The following is a 20949-nucleotide window of genomic DNA, read 5'->3' on the forward strand; positions in this document are numbered from 1 at the left end:
AGTAAGTGGATACTCAAAGGACTAATCCGGGGAAGAGAACCGAGCCTTTCATGGGAATCCGAAAAGGGATAAATACATAGACCCAGAATGATAACCGAACATAATGTACCGTATAGATTCGATTCTTGATATATATGTACTGAGGGAGTCATGATAGGAAGATCGAGCTGCTTCCCCTCAAATAGTTTTATGCAAATTACAATTATACTCTGTAGTCTTTGACAAAAATCTGGTCATCTTTGGGTTCCTCTTACACGAAAGCTTCCAGGTTGCTTCCATTCCATTGAGAAGAGCTAGACGCGCGCTGGGTATGTGTATACATCTTTAGCTATCTGGAAAGATGACGAAACACTCAAGGTTCCCCTCAATCTCGCATTGGAAAGATGTTGACATCTACCTATCTAATATCTAAGTATAGGTAGGCCATGAAGGATGGATAAAATTATTGCTCTAATAATAAATATACTGGCCTGGTAGGCTCGGTAGGGAATACTCGAGCAAGTACCGGTATCTAGTACGATGATGAAGGGGTAATTCTCGATATTCGTGCACACATAGTCGTTTACCAATGAGTTGGATTTGCTCGAATATGTTGACTCGAAATAGGTAGATCAGGAAAGTTTATTGAGTGATGACGCTCCGCTGGGCCACTGCCGTGGAGGCCTTTTCGCACCGCTCTACGATAGATGATCTTGATCGGTGAATACCTACCTAGTACCTACCCACCTGGGCAGCTAGATGTATGTATTTCATTTCGACATCAGACCTTACATACTTCATATACTTCATATACCTACTTCAAATATTACGGTAAATAAAGTGACACAACAATGCAGAAGCTGAAACAGGTCAAATTTTGGCTGATCACATATATAAAATTCCCCAGAAAATCTGCCCCACCTTCGTGACTTTTGTTCTAGCTTTCAAAGTTCAACCCACCATTTCCAAGCTTTGCGACTCAATATTATCCATCTTCCTACGATACAGTACAACATACAACCTTTCTCATGATTCATACTTCAATTTAATTCTTATTGAATTTTCGGCCAACTTTATCTTTGTCCCTCCCCCCCCAAGATCAATGTGCTCCCCACGAATTGTCCCAAGCATAATCCATGTCTAATATGGCAGAAGAGATGCAGCCAGCGGCGCCCAATCCCGCAGACACCTTCACATCACAACCACCGGCTGTCGCTAGACATGATCACGAGTCGCGCATAGCTCAACCTTCTACATTCCTCCTTCCAAGAGTGAAGATCGCCGAGATGCAGCAAGAAAAGCCGCTGGAGGAACCGCCGCTGGAAAAGCCGATGAGTGCGCTCGACAAGGAGCAGCAAAAGGGTCTGGTAAGATAATTCCCGTTATCGCTTGTTCCATCAGGGTGGTCATATAAAATCATTCATAGGATGATCGTGGGGGTTTTGTACTTCGAGTATCACACGAGGCTGACATACTCAATTCAACAGAAATCGATTCGAGATTTCCTCAAGCGCCGTACAAGTTACGATGTTCTACCTCTTTCCTTCCGACTTATCATTCTAAATACCGATTTACTTGTGAAGAAGAGCTTGACTATTCTCCTACAAAATGGTATACAATACCCCAGGCCATGTCAGATCACATCTCGTCGCTGATCTCTGAACTTTATAGGTATCGTTTCAGCCCCGCTATGGGATTCGCACACCTCAACTTTTGCTGGTCTTCTTACAACTTCGGACTATATAAATGTCATCCAATACTACTGGCAGAATCCGGAAGCTCTCAATCAAATAGACCAATTCAAGTTGAGTAGTTTAAGAGGTAGGGTCTGCGACTAGGGTTGGTTGAGCGTCAGGCTGAATGAATCACAGATATTGAAAAGGCAATTGGCGTACTACCTTTGGAGACAGTATCGGTACATCCGGCACGACCTCTTTATGACGCCTGTCGACAAATGTTACAAACCCGCGCCCGCCGTATTCCACTTGTTGATGTCGATGACGAAACCGGAAAAGAGATGGTGGTTAGTGTGATTACACAATACCGCATTCTAAAATTTATTAGCGTCAATGTCGATGAGACGGAATTCCTGAAGAAAAGCGTTTCGGAACTCAAGCTGGGGACATATGGCGACTTACAAACCGCAAATATGGATACCCCGGTGATCGACGTCATACACATGATGGTCAAACACAGCATTTCGAGTGTTCCCATTGTTGATAAAGATTCACGAGTCCTTAATCTTTTCGAGGCTGTTGATGTAATCACAATCATCAAAGGTGGAGTATATGATGGGTTGACGTTGACTGTGGGAGAGGCGTTGGCAAACAGAGCGGAAGATTTTGCAGGGATTTATACATGCAGCGAGGAAGACAGACTAAATTCGATCTTTGACACGATTCGAAAATCTAGAGTGCATCGATTGGTGGTTATAGATGAAGAGCAGCATTTGAAGGGAGTGATCTCTTTATCCGATATTCTGCAGTACGTACTCCTTCATGGAGAAGACGACGATTGAGCCTATCCGATATTGGCAATGATACTACGGGGACGGATGGGCGTTGCATAGCGATTTGGCGTACAGGCACAAACCTGATCTCACTGGTCATAAAATGGCCACAAATAGATGTGATTGGGCGATTTATTCATATTCGTTAATACCATTTTATCGACTGCGGATTAGGGGTAACATGGCAAGTTTGGGGAATGGCTTGTGAATATTTTATGGATGATGGGCAGTAAAGTACTTACGATTCAGGAAATTTATCTTTTTTATAATGTTTTGATGGAATACTGTGCATTTCCAATTAACTGAAAGTTTGGACAATTCTTTTGTGGATTTATCACTCTGGAAGTCAGGATCAACTTTAAACGAACCTGTATAGTGGTTCTCCGAGTAAGTATTTAACAGTCTGGACTAGCAGACCAGATGTGTGCTTTGAAAACTTGAGATGCTATAGAGGCAGTTTTCTCAAATAGATTTGATCTTTCAACGGAATTCAATCTTTTGGCTCATTTCGATTCTTTGGTTGAATTCAAGAATCAAAAGCTTCTCGTTGAATTGCACCTCGAAAATTTGCACATCTCCACGGTTCCTCGTTGGGGTCCTCACTCAAGTTGACTACCAAGTAATTGTAAGTCGCGGTTTCTTCTTCTGTCGATGATAGAAAATTGCACCTCCCTAGTGAGTGGCCTCCTTGTGCAAGAACAATCTTTCTGAAAGTCAAATCTGTAATTTTTGTTGGCACATCGAGACAGTTTCCTGAAGAGCCTTTTTTTAATACAAATGACAAGCAACAATTGTTGATTGTTGATTGTCTAGGAATTACCTGGACAATCAAAATGCGACCTAATCGTCTCAATTCTAGAGCATCATCAGCTACTTTATCCCTCAGACGACAGCAAGATGTCGCAACCTTATTCGCAGATGATTCTAGTATCGCTCAAAACTTACTACGAGGTCAAGTAATCCCTATCAGAAGAGCATCCATTAGAGCACTTCCATCGGATCCAAATATTTCTTTAGTTTTAGCAGGAGATGGCCCTTCGGTCGCCGACGAGCCTTCAGACGTAGTACAGCAACCAAGGATTCGACGTGGTCTTTGCAGCAGTAATACCTGGACTTCCTCAAGTGCAGGGGGCGAGTCTGAAAACGACGACTTGGATGATCGCACGCATTTTATAGAAGAATTCAATCGACTGGCGGATAAGGTATGCAAGTAGATTGTTTAAGCGTGGAGAAGAAAGCTGATGATCTTTAGCACGGCGTACGAAAATTTATTCCCAGTGAATACGAGGATATTCCTGTAAGTTGGCCATTACGTCCGGTAACCTCAAGTACTTACTTATAGAATCAGTGTATCGAGGATGGACCTGATAAGCATGGTAATTGGTTATCCAGAAAGCTCTTCAGGCGGACGTCCTCATCTCAGACACCCGTCGTTAAATCTAAGAAGGCAGAGCGACGGGATCTCAAGAAAATGCGAAGCATTAGCGATTCGTTACGGCTGAAGAGCAGAAGAGACTCACTCAAGGATAGAGATCTGGTAGAACTTGTTCGTTTGTGCGGATCAAGTCTGTTATACCTTCCAGCCGAATATGCTGCGAGTAGCTTAACTTTGCCAACTTGTATTCGTGCTACAGCTCAATATTTGATACAGCATGGTATACCACGAATTACATTCCGCTTTACTGTTTCTCGTGCGCTAATTGATGTGCAGCTCCTACCACCCGTGGCGTATTTCGTATACCAGGATCTCAACACACGATTAGCCTCATTTATGAACATTATTGTTCGAAAGGAGACGAAGGACATATTGCGGGAACAGTAAGATGTCCGACTTTACCAGACCATATTGACTGTGATGTGCATGACGTTGCGTCTGCGTTCAAGAGATTTCTCTCTGGTATCCCTGGTGGTATTTTGGGGTCACTTCCATTATTCGACGCCCTCGTCTCCATCCAAACACATCTTAGAGGCGATCCAGAAATGACACGAACTAAGCATAGTAAAGTTCGAGCGAGACTTATTGCTTTGTCTATCTCGACTTTAAGGTCAACATATAGGCGAGAACTTATCTGTGCAGTCCTAGGGTTACTCTGTATGGTTGGTCGTGCAGCGGAGACAGCGCGAAGGGAAGACGATCGGGGCAGGCCTCTTCCTACTTCAGATCTTATGGGCTATAAACCATTAGGGATTGTTTTTGGACCCCTACTTGTGGGCGATCTAATGGACAACTACAATATTCGCTTGGCCAATGGCCACGGTAGTTTGGTCCTCACCCCTTTGAGTCCACCAAAAACTAAGAAGGAAAGGAAAAAGCATAAAAGCGCAGAAGAAGGTGTTACTTTCAATAATCTAGTTGACAAAATCAAGGTTGCCGGTGAAATTACGGAAATGCTCATCACTCATTGGCGTGATGTAGTTCGCCATATGAAGAATCTGGAAGCTCTGACAGCCGTCCAGGGAAGCAAAATTATGGATATTCGAGGGAGGAAACCACCCATTTTACGTCCTTCGATGTCAGAATCTTTCTCCTTACGGAGGCCTCCCGACTGGACATATGACAAACCCAATAGGAATGCTGGCAGGAGTCAATCTCCAACACCGCCACAGCGTAGACCCTCACCTCGTTCATGTCCAAGGCATAGCAGCGGAGATAATACTGAACGACAGGCCACTGAACAGCAGGCACTTGATGACTACATGAATCCCTTGCAGTTTGATGCCCTATCAGTCACAAAACAACGATCGCGTCAAAGGTTGTCACCAGGAGAAGCTCTTAAGAACGCAAAATCTTCAAGTGCTCTTTCCACAGCTCTGGTAAAGGAGCATCCCGATGAAAATTATTTTGAAGATAGTGATCTGAGTTTCAAGCAAACCCCACAAAGTGTTAGACCATCTTTATCTATGAAAAATGGAAAAGATAATAATCAAAAGAGTCCAGCCGTAGAACATACTACTGAATGTCGTGTCAAAGGTATTGTTCGAAGGCTCGAGAGCGAATCTATTGAAATTGAAGATCTGTCACCTGTCAGAGATCCCAAGGACTTGGGACATGACAAGAAATTGGACACACAATCAAGCCCACTATCACTAGACTCGCATCCGAAGAAGATCAAGAAGACTAGCTCATCTTCTCTCTTACAGGACAACGATCAAAAGCATATGCAAGTCTCTGCGCCAAGCCATCATGATACCCCATCCAACAGAGAAAATCATATCAGATTTGCGCCAAGCACATCCCATGCTCAGGATGCCAAAGATTCTCGAAGGCGTCAAGGATTTACAGGCTCTGATTACTCCAAGGGAAATAGCCCTAAGGATCCACTTTCTAAGGTCTCACATGAGGATGACCTAGCATCCTTAGCTGTGCTGGGACAAGCCCTGGAATCGCCTGGTATATCGATGAAGTCCGAGGTAAAGTCGATAAAGTCTACCGAGAAATCTGATAACCCGACGAAATATGATTCAGGTATAGGTTTCAACGAGAAAATAGAGGCAGAGAAACCAGTTGAGAAACCTAGCACACCGAGCTTTTTACGTCCCCAACTGTCTCGCCAGAGTTTTCCTGATACGCCAAAATCCGCAAAGGTTTATGTGCATGATGACCGGTCTGGAATTAAGAGCAATGTTTCGCGAAAAACTGATTCTGCTGCACCTGTTATTACAACATTAGTGGAGCCTAAGGTTATCCAGGCGAAAGGAAAACCTGCTCATGAAACGGCTTCACCTGCTACCTTGTCAAAAGTAGCCTCGATCAGAGAAATGTTTCGAAAGCGAAAGTCCGACAGCCGATCATCAAAATCAACCGAAGATAACCACAAGAGTGAGCCTTCTAGGCCAGTCACAGAGAATCACACGGAACCCCATTCACGAAAGATTCCCACTCCCGAGCCTGCTCGAACACCTAAGAAGGTCAGTGTTAGGGCCATGGCAGAGAAATTCGATACTGTGAAGGCAACAACTCCTCTATCGTCATTAGCCCCAGTCAAATCTACTATACCAATACCTATAACATCGGTCGATAATCGAAGAGGCGAGGGTGTTATCTCGCCTTATACTATCAATCCGCCACCATCGCCAACAAGATCAATTGCATCTTTCAAATCTGGAAAGTCTGTTCGTTCTTTCCGTAATACGGGCTTATCTCAGCGCTTTCAGCAAGCTCAAGAACATTCATCGCCCACCAAAATGCAAGCTCCTAAGAGAGTGTTGAGAGATTTTGTACCAGAACCTATCCCACCACAAGTCATAGTTGAGAATTCTCACGAAGACTCTGTAGCCTCATTGAGACGTCCGCTTTCTACCTCCAATTCTCTCACCGTTCCACTGAAACCAGTGAGTCATCAGCCACCTATGCCAACTAGACAAGCTGGAATGGATGGTGCATATAGTAGTATTGGCAATTCTGATATTCTGTCTTTGACATCATCAGAATTTGAAGCTGCACACACTTTTCTACAGTCACAATCGCAACTTGCTCACGATGCAACGCTTTCAAAGAATACTTTGACTCGTGGCAACACAGTCTTACACTCGCAGATACGCAGTCTCCAACAACAGGTATATGAAAAAACTGAACAAGTACGGCAATTGCAACGACGATTTGAAATAAGATCCAGCTCTGATACTGAGCATATCGGCTTGACAGAACAATTGAGAGAATCGAGAGAGGAAGTAGAGATGTGGCGAAGAAGGGCTGAAGCAGCCGAGAGAAAGTTGGAGCTGATGGATATTATTAGGGCTAGAAATGATTCGAGGATGGAGGAGCAGCGAGGACTCATCCATCAAGCTAAGAGTGTTCAAGCTGAAGATGACATTATTTCACATGGAAGAGGATATAGTGTTGAAGGTGGTACGAGGAGACTAATTTTGAGACGAAGGATGACTGGTACGATGAGCCCGGAGGACAGCACCGGGAGCAATGGTACTGTTGTTAGAGAGAGGAGTGGAAGATGCGTGGATGGAAGTGAGATTTGTGTGGATGTTAACACGGATGGGGTTATACATAAAGATTGGGCAAATCAGACACTTTCCATCCTGGATGGTTTTAAAAGTTGGGAGGACTGATGAATTGTGTTTTCGCTTTGGAATTCCCTTTTGGCAGTTGACAGGAAAAGTGATAAATTAAAAAGAGAAAGGGGCGATGGGCGATGGGCGATGCTATCAGAAGGACCCCGATTTTGATTTCTGCTTGTATTATATTCATATGTTCTTAGGATGAAAGAGACAATGAAATAGAATTTTTGGAGGAGAGCTGTCAAATATTATTCGGATGAGACGGAAGTTAGATTATTCATTTGTTTTATAGAAAGATATCAGACTGGAATAGCGAAATTCATGTATTAGATATGGGTATAGCATTCACTTGAAATTTTTTATTCTTGTTTCATTATCATTCTTTACCATTCACTTCCTAATGGCTTAAATCTTAGTTTTCGCTTACTCGCACCTTCAAATTTTCTTCCTTTGGTCCATTTAAAGAATTGAGGTCGTGGGAGAGAAATCCAGATCGATCTTCCGACGTCTTTGACTTTCTCACAACACAACAACACAACATCATATTGGCAAACAAACAATTGTCTATGGATAGCTAGCGGTTACGACTTTTTTTGATTACTACTTTTTTCTATCATATTCTTTCGAGAACGCAAAGGCTTTTTGTTTTATAAATAAGAGACGTTGTGTGCGGAAGGGAGGAAAATTGATCCACGATTTTACGGAGACTACAACTTGTTGAATTCTTAGACTTCTGATCTCTTTAGAAGAAGTAATACTGTCGATATTTCCATTGTCGAAATTTGGGAGCGGTACTAGCATCAACACGGCATCGAATCATTTATTTCGAATTACTTCTTGTCGATCTTGCATCCTGCGACTTTTTTTGCAGATTGGGAGAGGAGATACACGGATTGCGAGTAACAAGCGCCAGTTATCAGTCTGATCTGAGTATATCTTCGAGAGCATGCAAAGACACGGATCGAATACGAGAGATGACGAAGAATAGGATGGCGGTTACGGGGAGAAAAGCTTCTTCTTTTGGGGGAGTCCCCGCGGCTGGGCGGGAGGGGGATGGGATTGTATATTCGGAATTGGATAGGATGAGGGAGATTAGAGATCGAGGGGAGGAGATGAAGAAGAAGAAGAAGAAACAGGGCGCTAAAGAAGTTGAGGAGGAAGAGAAAGTGTGGGTTCATTGGGAGAGATGGGGACTTAGTGTTTGGTTGGGTATGTTTTTTCTTTCTTTTTTTGGTTGACTTTGATTTTATTTGACTTCAATACGAAGATTTACTTCAGCAAGTTTTTTGTTCACTCAAAATGATCATCACGAAGATAGATGAATCAAGCTAACCCATCCATCCACCCAGTCATCTTCAACATCATCTTCGCCATCCCCGTCTCGTACCTCATTGCCAAATACGCCATTCCGGCCCCCTGGCGCTGGGCGGTATTTATCCTCTCTCACCACGCGCTTCTCGCTTGTGCATATGAATTCGCGATGAATGTGAAAGAGCGCATGGTGGAAATGGCGATTAGGGAAGCAGAGGAGGAGAGGGAGTTGGAGCAGTGGGATGATGTGGTTGCGCAGTTGGAGGGGGTGTTGGAGGAGAGTAGGAGGAATAGGAGGGTTATGGAGGGGGTGGTGGAGGGGATGGGTGGGGTGGGGGATGAGGAAGAATCTGAAGAGGAGGTGGAGGAGAGGAGGTAGAGGGAGAGAGGAATTGATACGGCGAGGCAGAGGGTAGGGGAGAAGAGGGGCGTGAGGATTGATATGGAACTTTTGAGTACGTTGAAGATGGAGAGACATGAGCTGTTGTATGAGGCGACTAGTTTTTTGCAAGAGGATACGAAGAGTGTGTGGTTTGGAAAATCGTGGAAATAATTGTGTGATGCGGAGGGGATTTTGAAGGATTAGATTTTCGGTACTGGAAGGGGGGGGTTTATTGGAGAGAGAGGATGGTTGGCGAGGGTGGGAAGTTTACTAGATGTGTAGAGGGATGAATGTGTAGGGAGATAGGCAAAGAACAGTTTGTGCTGGAGAAGGAGTGGATGTATTTTGTATCGACATGATATCTCTATTTCATGCAGTAAACAGAAAATAGATTTGGGGTGAAGCTCTATAGACTACTCTCTAATCAACCGTGTTCTCTCGATTCATGTGAAACTTTTGCACATTTGTGAAAACTCGCAGGGTATCCAATAATCCAAACTGCAGTCCAACAATACACCCAAGGATTTGAATACCTATCTAAAAGCAGTAAGAAATTTGAAAATAGTTCATCGATGTAATCAAATTCCACATCTTGAACGATTCGAATATTTCTAATTAATTTGAGAGTTTAATACCTAACCCTCATTATATATTGGACTGCAGTCCGAACTATTGGACACCCTAGCACGGAAGAGCTAGACCTACCTAGTACCTATTACTGAAGCCTCCCAATAGATTCTGCGCGGTACCTTGCATATATTTGGGACAAGAATATATTCTAACTTTCAGATTCCCCCCTCGCTCTCAGAATCAGCATTCAAGTTCTTGAATCAAACGATTCCCCGTTCGATTCATATTCCATCGTAACACACCCATCCCATCCATCTCATCCATCCAAAGCAACGCTTCGTCCCACATCAAGCACAACCGTTTACCCCATCACCCTTTCCGCATTCCTCACTCCCTTGAAAATAAACGGAAAATGCTCCATCACCGGTTTCGCACCGTGTCTAACTGCCAATTCTAACACGTGCCGATACTCTGATCTCGAAGCGGCGTTGCTGATGCGACATCTAAGATCTTTGATGAGCGAGGGAAGAAAGGGAAGGTCATGTCATCGGCTTGTAAGATAGCAATTTGCGACATTTGAGATGGATTTTTACATTACAAAACTAACTGTCTGTTGTGTATATGAAGCAGTCTGATTGGGTATAAATTGTGTATTTTGTTTTTGTGGTTAATTACTGGTCATGATATAGATTTGTAAAACACACAAGAGCATAGACAACCTTGAATTGTAATCACCATATTGATGGCTTTCTGCTGCATTGTCTACCACACAGAAATGTAAACCCAAGTGGTTTATGTGCCTATCAAAGGTGACCAGTCTTCTTTCCTAACATAATCTGCCCAAGTGGCCAATTTGTAACCATCTGGGAGGTACTACTGGGTTGTTAGCAAGAATCTTCTGAGACAAACCATAATCTTTACCTCTTTCGTCTGTACATGTCTCCCACTCATTAACATCGATTCTTCGTAGGGTAAGGCCTCAACGAGTTCTGTGCTAGCAACGACAGTATCTGGTGGAAGCCCGTAGCTCGATAGTCGCTTTGCATGCTGCTCAGAGGAAACTTGCTCAAATCTAGCTTTGATACCGAGTTCTTTGAATGATTTTAGGCACTAGGACTTCGAATTTGCAGAAGAAAACTTACCATCAGCCCATATCTTGAGTCTTTCTTCTTCTGGAATAGGTTTTCCAAAAAGCACAACCTGTCTTCCAAAGAATTTCTTCCCTCCTCTCAAGACTTCTCCGATTGCCATTCCTGTGTCCTCAGCATCGGAGCAAGGCACCCTAGTATCACCTGGATATGGCATTGAGAGCACAAATGATCCATTTGGCGCCTAGTCATTTTCCTTGTAAGTCATTCCATCAATACAAAGCCCAGAAGAAACAGAAATATACCTTATAAGGACCTAAGACCATTGGATACTTGACCCAATTTTGAAAGTAGAATGCGACAAACACCTCTGTAGTTTTTTCCCACAAACTCGGATAATTCTCAGCCAAATCATGTCGGATCAGTGCTTTAGCGTTATATGGCAAAATGTTCTGAAATTGACGTCCAGCTAATGTCCTTCCATCGGGTAGACTACTCAATATATAATGTTCGAGGTGAGGAAGTTTGGAAGCAATCCGATTAATAGTCTTGGCTTGAGCTACCTCAATATCAAGTGAGTTTTGCTCCCAGAAGTTAGTGATAGCAAATATGGCATGGGCTCCGGATAGAGCAGCCTTGATGGAGTCAGGAACATCATAATCGGCAGAGACAACTTCGGCACCACTCTTGGATAGAGCTTGAGCGGATGGCTTTGTAGGGTCACGGGCTACGGCCCGCACTCGGTAAGTATCAGAAAGATGCTTGAGGATATAACGGGTTGTGGGGCCGCCCTTGAGTCAGGATTGTTAGTAGCCTGCACTGAACTTAAGGGGTATGTAAGAGAGTGAATGCACTTGTGCACCAGTAGCCCCGAGAACAACGACAAGCTTCTTATCTGTCATTGTGAAATATATTCGAGAGTTATAAATTGTGTCAAACCTTTCGAGCTTTCTCGATATACAGGAAAATGATGAAACAACTTCCCTCCCCGCCAGACTGTACTTTGTCTAGTGTAAGAGGGCACTTACTCACGAAAACCTTAGGCACCGTGAGTTGATTACTGGTTCAAAATATGCCCGTTCGCATATGTCATTTTCAGTGGACAAAGAGCAATCCAGTAAATGCGGCAAAACAAAGCATGACTTGCATGTGATCCTAGTCCTAGTGAAGATCACTTTCCGGATACTACTCCGTAGGTACTCACCCTATTACATAAACTGTTTGGATTCAAAATGTTCGTGTGAACGAGTATACGAGACCAGACATGACTCTTCAGATCCTCCTCCGGTGAGGATAAGATCAACCACATGTGCCTTAGCAAAAGCGATTGTTATACTCCTGAAGCACCAAAGTAGGGACTCTTTATGAATGAAAATCAACTCGGGTCCATAGGTCTGGAGGAAATGAAATCAAATTCTGCACGCTGATAATATTAAACGTGTGTTGTTTTCTTGTTGGACTCCGTGCTTTTCAAGAAGCTCCGGTGGCTTGATGTGGCAGATGCTAGCGTATTCGGGTATGCTAGCACTATTATAGCTAGCGTTGTGTTTTTCGGAGATCTTTCCCCACAAACACCGATCAATTTTCTAACCTTACTCCCACCTCATTTTCGATATCAGAACAACAAATAATACTGATTGCCCAAGTGGAGATCAAGAGTGTCAAGGGTGTCAAGGGGTTCAAGAGAATACCTCAGAAAAAGTAATATGCATTCTTCGAATAGAAGATGTCTTTGACAACTCCGCGGAAGATTCAATATTCTACCATTTATCCAATTGAATGCAGCCAAATATCGTCCCTTTTAAATGTTCAGTGGGTGATTAATCTTACAATATCACCTAACCCCGATACTTTGTCAGATTTTAGTCCGACAAACATCTCCGAAACCCCATGAAGTCACATTATCTCCTGCAAATATTGCGCAGAGACGCGCCTAATTATCCAACCCTTGGGAATGTACCTTGAAAAGGTACTTCCAAGACTTCGTCTGACCCTATCAAGACCAGCAAGAATCGCGAAATTCTTCGGGTTATTGAGCAGTTATGGCCGATCCAATTCATTCATACTCCTTCTGCTTTCAAATCTGGCACGGAACCATACCGTTCGGTATTGTGCATTTCAAACAGGCTGGAAGCACCCTTGCCATGTCACCGTCTACTTATATAGTGGTATAAGTCTTTCGTACTCCCATGTTTCATAGTCTTCATTACCCTTGATCTTCTCAAGTTTGTCTACGCCTTTCATCTTCATACATCGTGAAAGCTGTGACTTTACAATGTCGTCAACTACAGCACCAGCTGTTCCCCCCACAATAGCCTCTTCAGCCCCATCCATAGACGACAAGCCCCAAAGACTTGAACGATCAGAAGATGCCTTTACAACAGATTCAGAGAAAGGCCCAGTAACTACCAGTCCACCACCTGAGCCTGAACAAGTGAGAACAGTTACTGGCTGGAAATGGATCGTCATTTGCGTTGGATTCTACGTCGCTACTTTCTTATACGGCTTGGACAACACTATCGCTGCTGATATTCAATCTGCTGTCCTTGGAACCTACGGTGATATCTCAAAGCTGTCTTGGTTGGGTACTGGTTTCCCATTGGGTTCCATTGCTACGATTCTTACTATGTTAGTATTCCTTAGATGTAACACGATCGTGCAAAAACTAACTTCATTGCTAGTGGTAAAGCATATGGCACTTTCAATGTGAAGTGGACCCATGTCGTTTCAGTCGTTATTTTCATCGTCGGTAGTGCTGTGTGCGGTGCGGCGCCTAACATGAATGCACTCATCGTTGGAAGAGTCATTGCCGGTGTAGGAGGTGCTGGAATGTATCTCGGAACCTTAAACTTGGTCGCCATCAATACTACCATTACAGAACGTCCTCTCTATCTAGGAGGTGTTGGTATCACCTGGGGTCTTGGAACGATTCTTGGTCCTGTCATTGGAGGAGCCTTCGCAGATTCAGGAGCAACCTGGAGATGGGTCAGTACTCTATCTTAACATCAACCTACATAAACTAACTATCCACCTAGGCCTTCTATATCAACTTAGTCATCTTCGCTATTGCCGTACCAGCTCTCCTTTTGATCCCATCATTCGATCCACAGCCCGATCTAGACGTCCTTCACAAAGTTAAACACGTTGATTGGATTGGAGCTTTGTTGAATGCCGGTCTCTTTACCTCATTCGTCATCGCTCTTACCTTCGGTGGCGCCAACTGGCCTTGGAACGATGGACGCACCATTGCCACATTCGTCTCCTGTGGTGTTATCTTCATCCTTTTCGCAGTCCAGCAACAATTCTGCATTTTTACCACACCCGAAGATCGATTGTTCCCAGTACAATTCCTCAAATCACGAACCATGATTCTCCTATTCATCTGTACCGCAGCAGCAGGAACAGCACTCTTCGTGCCAATCTTCTACATCCCCCTCTTCTTCCAATTCTCGAAAGGAGATGATGGTATTCAAGCCGCTGTCAGGCTCATGCCATTTATTGTCCTTTACATTGTAGTCGTCATGTCACAGGGAATACTCATGCCGAAGATTGGCTACTACTGGCCCTTCTTCGTCCTTTGGGGTATGTTTGCTCTCGCTGGAGGTGCCGCAATGACTACAGTCACCACCTCTACAAACGCAGGTTCTATCTATGGCTGGAGTATCCTCATCGCCATCGGCTGCGGTATGATCACTCAAGCTTCCTACAGTATCGCCCCAGCTATCCTCGGCCGTGATGGTCGTGGCCAAGAAGTCCCTGCATCCATTGGATACATCAACGTAGCTCAAATCGGCGGTGTCGTCATCGGTCTCGCAGTCTCCGGTACAGTTTTCCAGAGCACAGCATTTAAAAACGTCAGCAACGCGTTTGCGGGCGAAGGCTTCTCAGCAGACCAAATCAGAAGCGCAATTGCCGGATCCCAAAGTGCACTATTCCAAAGCGTGTCTCAAGAACTGAGAGACAAAGCCATTGAGGGAATCGTACAAGCAATTGACAAAACTTACTACTTGGTTGTAGCTGGTGCGGCATTGACATTACTATTGAGTTTCTTGTTGAAGAGGGAGAAGTTGTTCATGGAGATGGCTGTAGGTGGATAAATGATACGATACGATACGACGGAACTTAACGAGATGGCGAATGAATTGTGCAAAGGGGGATGGGATATGCGAATGGACATACATTCGAACGGACTACATGGCATTGCTTGTCGTTATGAGGATCAACCTAATACCACAAGCTCTTAGGGCTGGCGTTTTAAAATACATATGGGGAATGGGATTCATGCGTGCATTTTTAGGATAGATTAAGACGAGACGTAATTAAGAATTTATAGAAGTCGTTGTTTGCATATCTCGCTTGAAATTTGTTTGTGCTGCTCTCTGACCCTGTGTTGCATCTCTGGCTAGGTAGGTATTTTCAAATTCCATCCAGCAAAGCGTCAATTCATTCTGAGATTCCATGCAAAGAGACGAGATTAAAACTTGAGCAGGCAACTCGCTAAGATCAGCAAGTTCAAAATAGATGCCAGAATAGAAAATTCAACCAATTTGTCTTCTTGCGTAAAATCTTACTAGAGACTTTCGAGGATAGGACTCACCTCCGGTGACTTGGCACCCCAGAATAGGAGGTCTGAATATATTAACTAACCAGTCTAATGAGTTTATATCATCGTCGTTCGAAAGAAAATCTACACATCAGCCTGAATGGGGTGAGGATTTTCGTTGAAGCAAGAGTGAGGGGGGAAGGAATGAAACTTTTGGCTCATATTCGAGAGTTTTTGAGGAATCGATACGAGAAGAGGAGAGGCAGGTTAGAATTACTCAATCTTCTATGACAATCTCATTTTCGCAAGTGGCTCAGAAATCCTTCTCAGGTTTCTCTTTCGAGATGTTTAGACTGGGGATTGCTACTCAATGAATGAATTTAGACGAGTAGAGAGTTTACAACCTTGTATTCGTTCAGCCAAGATACCTAGATAGATGTAGACTTGCGATAATTTTGCATGTAGACTCAATCACAATTCAAAATAGTCTCAGTTATGCTATGCAACAGCTATACTCAGCTCGAGTATCAGGAAGAGCAAAATCAGCAAATATTACAAATATGATACATTTTTAGCTATCATAAATATCATCTCCTCAAAGACTTATACTTATCACTAGCATGACGTGCCTCCCAACCTCTAGCCTTCTGTTTTGGCTTGAGTGCCGGGATTCTCGTTCTCTTGAACTCGATATCCCATCCTTCGATTCCTGCTCTCTGCATAACTCCCTTGGTACCCTCATCCCATTCGCTTCTGAAAAGTCCCAATCCTATGGGTTGTACATCATGCCTGTCTTTGAAACCTCTGAGGTTGAATCGATCACGTCGATATAATTCTTTGAGTGCCGCTACGTCCAGAACTTGTCCGGGCTTTTGCTCTAATACGAATATTGAGTATCGGTGATATGGTGATCCCTTTTGCGCAAATGGTGGTAGCCATGGCAAGATCAATTGGCTCTCTGGATCTGCTCTGGATAGCGGTAACGAATCTTGTACCGGTGAAATTGGAATGTTGGCAGCAAGGTAATGACATCTCGTGTTGAAGTGATCATTCTCTACGTTTGGAACATCTGCATCCACAACCACAACACTGACGAGTCTCTCTCCTTTGTCGAAAACCTGGACCTTTAATCTAGCTGGGAATTCACTGACCCTGGAGTCCACATAATCGCCCGGTTGAACATTACGTGCTTGAAATGCGAGACGAACTTCGGCGGTAGGTTCGAAATGAGGAAGAAGATCCGGCACAATCGAAAATTGTTGTAAACGCTGGACAATTATTTTACGTTGATATTCGCGCCACTTTCGATCTGCTAGGTAGCGGTAGATTGGTTTGTTCATGTCACCTGAGAATTTTAGTAATGCGAAAAGGGAAGATACTCTGCACTTGTCATACCTTCACCATCTTCGAATCGCTTCTTGATCAAAGGATCATTGATATCTGCTTGAATCTTCAAGTACTCCAAATACCTCTTTATACTTTCTATTCTGGTTTGCTTCTGCTTCTCACCCCCACTAACTGACGCATCCTGTGCCTCCAAATTCTTGAGCCGTAATCTCTCCTTCGCGATCATCTCTAACTTTTCCTCTCTATCCGCTTGTAAGACCTTTCGAGCTTCCTGGAAACATTGATATGGTAATTGTTCAAAAGGGATATTGGCGGAAGTCTTCAGCGCCGCACGACGACGTCTTGATCCTATGGGCATAATACCCTGCCTCATCAATTTCCTCTCATTTTCTGGTCTCACAACAGTTGCCGGGTCGAGACCAGAAGGCGCTGCTTCCTGAGCCGCAGCTTCTGCATTGAATGTCGTGGAGCTCGTAAAGGTTCGTATTGATCTTGCAGATAGATATAGTGACGGAGTATTTTGTAGGCATCGCGCCATGGGCCTTACGGCCTTCTGACAGGGAGGCATGGTGATGTGATGCTGATATGTGATGTTTCGACAAAATTATCGAACGCCATATCAAATATTGGCGGGACATGCCGAAGAATTGCCGAGGAAATTTAATTTTGGCCTAGCCTCGCCGAGATCCATTGAATTCAACGACGACAGCGACCCTATAGGATTTAAGTCACTCAAATATGGCGACGAAGGGACTTCAAAGCTTTGCGAAAAGCTTGAATGCTTTTCGCACATCAATAAATAGTGCGAGGGACCCTCTGACAGTATGTTGTTTGCATTGGAGATTGAGAAATAGAGTACTGATTTTATTGTAGCAATGTCTAGCACCACAATTTACGAGGACAATGGCAACAGAGGCGCCATTACCGTCCGGTATATCTCAAGAATATGAGCCTAGCATTCTCACAAAAACATCAGATATCATATCTGACCCTTTCAGTAAATATCTCATGTAAAATATCTCGATCTATCTATTAACACCCCGCAGACCCCCCAGTCCTAACCACCATCTACAAATTCCCTACCATGGAACCCGTCCGATTCGAATCCTACCCAAGTAAACACCTCTATCTCCCTCTCCGTCGAGATCTTCTCCACCGCGCTGTAGTATTCGAAGGCGACAACACCCGTCAAGGAACTGCATCATCTAAAACTCGCTTCGATGTCCATGGTTCCCATCGAAAGATTCGCCCGCAAAAAGGAACTGGTGGTGCTCGTCTTGGTTGGAGACAATCGCCATTGATCGTTGGAGGAGGAAAATCATTCGGTCCTCATCCAAGAGATTTTGGAACAGACTTACCGAGAAAGATGTACGATATTGCGTGGCGGACGGCGCTGAGTTGGAGGTATAGAAAAGGACAATTGATTGTCTGTGAAGATGGAATGGAATTCGAGCACCCAAAGACTAGATATGCGAAGAGAGTTTTTGAACATCTGGGATGGAGCAAGAATAACGGACGGACGTTGATTGTGACGGGTGGTTTCAGGAAGAACCTGTCCAGCGTTGTGAGCAAAAATGATGCGACAGTGTTGGATGTGAACGAAGTGGATGTTAAGGATTTGTTGGAATTGTCAAGGGTTGTGATAGAGAAGAGCGCATTGGATCAGATGTTGGAAGAGCATCAGAGTGATCTCGTGAAGAAGGTTAGGAGTGCTGCGTGATGAATGAGCTATGATAATATATTTGCTCTTGTCTTGTGTATAGAGTATTGTACAAAAAATGTAACAATTTCTAGATGAAAGCACAATACTTTGCTCGAAGGTGTATTCATTGCTCAAGGCGCTGTTTTCTATCTCGCATGCTTTCTAATACAATATAGTACGTTGCACGGAATACATGAGATTTGCCAACCAGTCAACATTTCCAAATCACTGAATAAATGTTTAATTTCTGACATTATATTTGGAGTGGAACCGCTCAAGTGAGTCTTCTTTCGTTCTTCGCCAAATTCTACACTACTCCCAATTTTACTATCAGCTTTTCTTGCACCTATCTGCCATTTCGTTCATGCACAGTAGACTTATTTTCCTAAAAGTCCGGCATAGAATCATATACTTTCACCCAGCTCTTTCTCCCTGAGTTTTTCGCAGAGCAATATCTCATAACAAACCTCTTTGAAATGGCCCAAGAGGTATCGAACAAGCCCATAGGTCTCGAATTCTCATCTCTGTTTGCTCCACCCAGATGGCCATCTCATGCGGCACCTGGCGAAATGAAAGATATCGTTCTTACCTTTCCACCGTCCTTCTTAACTTCTGGATTTCCTGATCTGCATATCATCGAAGTCCGCACAACTGCTTAACTAGCCTCATTCCTCGTTAAATAGAACATTATTCAACACTCACTGACCCAGAAGGGAAAAATGAAACCAAGTTATGAGATTTTTTTTACCTAGAATCAGATGTACAAAGCGGGTAGTTTGAGTTATCTTGAACCCTGGACAATGGCAAGCTGGCTGGCGATATGTTGACAAATTATTTCATAAAATGACGATTAATGGTGTGAGGTGCGGTGTGGCTTCTCAAGTGCTACACATTTGCATTGCAAAATGGAAGCAGATGGGCAGTTGCGCTCATCCGAAGATATATCGCATTTATCAGCGTACATTTAAATGATGATCTCTCTGCTTTTTCATCAAATATACCCAAGATGTCCAAGTTCAACCAGCAACAGCAGCCCTTCACTAATAGAGAACTCCATTGACTGATATTAAGGCAAGTTGTCTTTTATAAAATTCACTACGATTTTTAAATGCTAATCATAATCACGTCTTTGTAAGTCAATAAAATTGACCACATGCAGAGATATTAACACAAATCCTTGTATGCTAACGATATCATCACAAGGCAACAAAAGTGGATGGGTGTAGATGAAGAGATGTTGAGTTGACATACGCTTTTATTCATAATCATATCCTCAGAAGACAATTGAATGCTAGCTATTTTGCACGCAAGCCAATTTTTTCATAAAAGACAAGCTTGATCGAGCTTCAGAGGAAACTATAACACACAGTCTGCTGGTTTTGCATGGGGCAGAGGAAAAGGGAATCCATCATTGAGCAGCAGATGATCTTCACAAAAACATAGCAACGTAGTCTTGGGAAAGAAAGAAATGGCCAGGAAGAGGATGAGGGTGGGACTGCAATATACCAAGTCAGTTTGTAAGGAAGATCGTGTCTCATTAAATCACAGCTTTTGTAAACTGCTGTAGCTGCTACATGACTGAGGAATTGATGTCCAAATTAGTGCACTGTACACATAATGTTTCCATGAAACTAAAAGGGTCAGTCAAACAAAGCAAACACAATAGTGCTTGGTCTTATTTAGACCCTAACAAACAGTGTATCTTCATCTGCTTGTATATAAACTAATAATGAGACCTAGGCTCTACCACCTGCATTTCAAATTATCAACTCTCTAAATATACTATCTACACAGGCAATCCTGATACAATAGAAATGTTCCTTACGATAACAAACACAGAGGTGTATATTTTTGTCCTTTTGATGCAGGAAGTCAAAGCAATTTGCTGTCCAGATAATGAAGAAGATAATGAAGAAGTGACTTTGTTGAGGCCAATCACTTCAACATTTCTTCATTCGACTGCCTGCTACCTTTCTTGACTTTGTTTTACCCTGCCTTCCTGTGCCACTGTCCATACCTATATATATCAAACTCATTAATACTTTCCCTTGAGATATAATATGCTGGAGGACCTAAACATCTGAGAGGATGCAGGCGTGGGTCATGATTAAGGGTGGACTCTATGTCCAAAAAAGTTTGGGAATCAAAAATCGCTTAATGTCGTATAGCAGTCTAGCTGTTTGGAGGAATTTTGGAGGAGACTGTAAGAATCTGACTGGTGATTATTCCCTGTCATCATTCGCTGATACAATACAGCACCACCTATTCACAGTCTATGGCTTATTAGCCACAACTAAGAAGAGGTCCCGAGGTGGCTGTAGTAAATCAGCGTTATTTCCGCTCGGACCATCTTCTGGTGATGTCAATATTTGTTTTCTAAAGTTACCTACTTAAGCATCAAGACGTGACTCGACTGGAACCTAAACACTTCAACACTACAACTTCAGAGAAAAAACTTTGTCTATCAAATTCCAGAGTTAAACTTCTTTATCAGATTTAATCACA

General features: G+C 43.3%; 7 protein-coding genes across 7 annotated transcripts; 5 read left to right on the forward strand and 2 right to left on the reverse strand.

Annotated features, from left to right (window-relative positions):
- Positions 1-1124: 1124 nt before the first annotated feature.
- On the forward strand, positions 1125-2497 carry EAE98_004759 (uncharacterized protein; the record flags this gene model as incomplete). The annotated part of the gene is made up of 4 exons (XM_038952380.1): positions 1125-1346; positions 1467-1590; positions 1651-1800; positions 1851-2497. The coding sequence occupies 4 exons, from the start codon at positions 1125-1127 to the stop codon at positions 2495-2497; spliced, it is 1143 nt and encodes a 380-aa protein (XP_038811030.1).
- Positions 2498-3321: 824 nt separating this feature from the next.
- EAE98_004760 (uncharacterized protein) lies at positions 3322-7552 on the forward strand (the record flags this gene model as incomplete). Its single annotated transcript, XM_038952381.1, has 4 exons — positions 3322-3690; positions 3741-3785; positions 3837-4143; positions 4200-7552. 4 exons carry the CDS (start codon positions 3322-3324, stop codon positions 7550-7552), a joined length of 4074 nt encoding a protein of 1357 aa, XP_038811031.1.
- A 938-nt stretch (positions 7553-8490) lies between these two features.
- On the forward strand, positions 8491-9191 carry EAE98_004761 (uncharacterized protein; the record flags this gene model as incomplete). The annotated part of the gene is made up of 2 exons (XM_038952382.1): positions 8491-8710; positions 8851-9191. The coding sequence occupies 2 exons, from the start codon at positions 8491-8493 to the stop codon at positions 9189-9191; spliced, it is 561 nt and encodes a 186-aa protein (XP_038811032.1).
- A 1365-nt stretch (positions 9192-10556) lies between these two features.
- On the reverse strand, positions 10557-11754 carry EAE98_004762 (uncharacterized protein; the record flags this gene model as incomplete). Its single annotated transcript, XM_038952383.1, has 5 exons — positions 10557-10637; positions 10686-10855; positions 10907-11096; positions 11158-11643; positions 11707-11754. The coding sequence occupies 5 exons, from the start codon at positions 11752-11754 to the stop codon at positions 10557-10559; spliced, it is 975 nt and encodes a 324-aa protein (XP_038811033.1).
- A 1373-nt stretch (positions 11755-13127) lies between these two features.
- EAE98_004763 (uncharacterized protein) lies at positions 13128-14949 on the forward strand (the record flags this gene model as incomplete). Its single annotated transcript, XM_038952384.1, has 3 exons — positions 13128-13480; positions 13534-13837; positions 13888-14949. 3 exons carry the CDS (start codon positions 13128-13130, stop codon positions 14947-14949), a joined length of 1719 nt encoding a protein of 572 aa, XP_038811034.1.
- Positions 14950-15982: 1033 nt separating this feature from the next.
- Positions 15983-17310, reverse strand: EAE98_004764 (uncharacterized protein; the record flags this gene model as incomplete). Its single annotated transcript, XM_038952385.1, has 2 exons — positions 15983-16740; positions 16791-17310. 2 exons carry the CDS (start codon positions 17308-17310, stop codon positions 15983-15985), a joined length of 1278 nt encoding a protein of 425 aa, XP_038811035.1.
- A 170-nt stretch (positions 17311-17480) lies between these two features.
- On the forward strand, positions 17481-18462 carry EAE98_004765 (uncharacterized protein; the record flags this gene model as incomplete). The annotated part of the gene is made up of 3 exons (XM_038952386.1): positions 17481-17564; positions 17616-17739; positions 17789-18462. 3 exons carry the CDS (start codon positions 17481-17483, stop codon positions 18460-18462), a joined length of 882 nt encoding a protein of 293 aa, XP_038811036.1.
- Between the last annotated feature and the right edge of the window lie 2487 nt (positions 18463-20949).

This window comes from Botrytis deweyae (genome assembly GCF_014898535.1).
Source record: "Botrytis deweyae strain B1 chromosome Unknown BDEW_009, whole genome shotgun sequence".
NCBI classification, from domain to species: Eukaryota; Fungi; Ascomycota; class Leotiomycetes; order Helotiales; family Sclerotiniaceae; genus Botrytis; species Botrytis deweyae.